A 2592-nucleotide genomic window follows, 5' to 3' on the forward strand; every position below is an offset into this window, starting at 1 on the left:
TCCAAGTGCAGTTGATGGTAAATGTCTTTGTGGGCTTCTAGTTTTAATTTATTGAAAAAAGCATAAAAAAAAGAATGAGATAAAGGAGAAGAATAGTTGGAGAAAAGGTCATGATGTCATAACCTGGGGAGAGGGGCAAGCCTACCAGCCTAACCTTTTTCTCACCAACTCACATCCTCTAGAAACCTTACCTTCATCCCATAAACTACCTGGGCCCCTCTCACTCAAAACAAAAACAATTCCATATGAATAAATAAATAAAAAATAGACTCAACAAATTGAAAAGAAAAAAAAAAGTGCAGTATAAAACCAACCGAATCAGTCAATCACCCCCCCAAGCCAAACCCCCTACTGCTAGTTGTCTCATATCTCTCTACTGCAAGAGAAGAAACAAAGGAAGATAAGAAAGATTTGTCTCCACACAAGATCAACACAATTGTACCAAACATGGGGAGATCGCCATGCTGCGAGAAGGCGCATACAAACAAAGGGGCGTGGACGAAGGAGGAGGACGATCGGTTGATCGCGTATATTCGGGCACATGGAGAGGGGTGCTGGCGGTCCCTACCGAAAGCTGCCGGCCTCTTGAGGTGCGGCAAGAGCTGCCGCCTCCGGTGGATCAACTACCTTCGGCCTGATCTCAAGCGCGGCAATTTCACAGAGGAAGAGGATGAGCTCATCATCAAGCTCCATAGTCTCCTTGGCAACAAGTATGTATTAATTGCTTTGATATGATGTATTATGTATATATATTATCATAATCAAAATAACTGTTTTCTCCAATTTTATGTTTTTTTCTGATATGTTGCTACTGCTAATAGCATTTTTGTAAATTGATGCAGATGGTCGCTGATAGCAGGGAGGTTGCCAGGAAGAACAGATAACGAGATAAAGAACTACTGGAACACACATATAAGGAGAAAGCTGATGAGCAGAGGAGTGGACCCCGTCACGCATCGGCCAATCAACGAGCAACCGCAAAACAACATAACCATATCATTCAAGAAGCGAGATGATGAAGATCTCAAGATTTCCGCCATGGGAGAAACCTTCAAGCTGCAAGATCAACCCCAGTTCAAGATTCCTGACCTAAACTTGGACCTATGTATCAGCCCCCCTTTCCAAGAAGAGCCGTTGATAAAGCCTGTCAAGAGAGAGGCGGGTCTTTGTTTTGGTTGCAGTTTGGGGCTGCCTAAGAGCCCCGACTGCAAGTGTACCAATTTCATTGGATTAAGCAGCGGATTCCTGGATTTTAGAAGTGTTGAGATGAAGTAATTAGTCACGAAGCGCTTTTGTTTTTGTTTTTTTCTTTTCTTTTCCTTTTCATTTTGGGTATTTTAGGTTGTAGTTTTTTGGAGATGAAAGCAGGAGAAATTTAATTGCTGATGTGGTGGCATCTCATTTGAGGAAGATATTCACCATTTCCTTTGGTGCCAGAGAGGACTGAATTAATCAATTATTCTCCAAGCCTTATATGCTCCGTTTCGTGTAATTATTAAATTAATATATGAGATAATAGTTCTCTGCATTAATTCTTTTTCTCGTACTTTTCTGCAAATTCTAACAAAAAAAAATGTTGCTAGCCGTGTTTCATTTCAAAAACAAATAAATCCCATATAAAAAATATTATTAAAATCCTGAATTTAATTACAGAGTGCAATAAAAGTGCGAAAACTACTTCCGTCTTTTTTGTCGTTGGAAAGTGCAGTACACTACGTACCCATTTTGATCTTTTGAGTTTATTTAATGGAGGACTTGTTCGTGACCTTTGTTCTTGCCTTGTTGGAACTATATAGTATATGCCGAAATTTTTATTAATATTCAAAATAAATATCAAATCTCAAAATTTCCCAATCTGCTATCAAGCCGCAAAATTATTTTGCTGTTTTCGAATACATCTTTCTGCAAAATTATTTTGCGGTGATAGGATTTTGTTATTATTTTTAATTAAATAGAAAATGTTATGGTTTATTATTTTATTGAAATATTAGAAATATTTTTATATTTCTTTAAAAATAGATGGAGTACTATATAATTGAGTTTTTTAGAAAGACTGCCATAATCGGATCAATATTTTTCAGGTTAGATTTATTGTGACTGTGAGAAAAATTAAAATATTTCTTTGTGTGTTATTGGAAAAAAAATGTTTTGAATCTTAGTTATTGATTCCAGTTCAAAAGTCACTTCATAGTGAATAAAGAAATTATCATGGCCTTTCTAGTACATTCAAATTGTAAGTTAAAACCATCTATTTTTGAAAAAAAAAAAGATTTGACCCAGAAGTTTGATTCGTAATGATTACAAATATTTTTTTTTTTCAAAATAGATGGAGTGCCTTAAAATTTGAATATACTCGATGTTGGTCGCTAAAGGCTGTTGGGTTACGATCTAGGCTAACATGTATATTTCAAAATTTTACATAGTGATCTAGACCAGATCTTACCATAAACAAGTAATCAATCACATGCAGTTTATGGATCATGCTACACACATGATCTATCAAAGTGTTATGAGTAGGAGAGATCAAGATCTAGATTGAGCGAATCTAGATCAATATCGAACAAGGAGAGAGAGAGAGGGAGAGCTCGAATC

General features: G+C 36.4%; 1 protein-coding gene across 1 annotated transcript; it reads left to right on the forward strand.

The window, feature by feature from the left end:
• Positions 1–216: 216 nt before the first annotated feature.
• Positions 217–1532, forward strand: LOC144567541 (MYB31 transcription factor31-like). The gene is made up of 2 exons (XM_078317706.1): positions 217–710; positions 843–1532. The coding sequence occupies exons 1-2, from the start codon at positions 448–450 to the stop codon at positions 1273–1275; spliced, it is 696 nt and encodes a 231-aa protein (XP_078173832.1). The 5' UTR covers positions 217–447; the 3' UTR covers positions 1276–1532.
• The last annotated feature ends 1060 nt before the right edge of the window (positions 1533–2592 follow it).

The sequence above is a fragment of the Carex rostrata genome, chromosome 16, assembly GCF_964058835.1.
Source record: "Carex rostrata chromosome 16, lpCarRost1.2, whole genome shotgun sequence".
NCBI classification, from domain to species: domain Eukaryota; kingdom Viridiplantae; phylum Streptophyta; class Magnoliopsida; order Poales; family Cyperaceae; genus Carex; species Carex rostrata.

Bases quoted from the DNA above. Each gene is read 5' to 3' on its own strand.
- LOC144567541 (XM_078317706.1), top strand. From the start codon at position 448: ATGGGGAGATCGCCATGCTGCGAGAAGGCGCATACAAACAAAGGGGCG. The intron at 711-842 runs GTATGTATTAAT...AAATTGATGCAG, and splicing joins CATAGTCTCCTTGGCAACAA to ATGGTCGCTGATAGCAGGGA.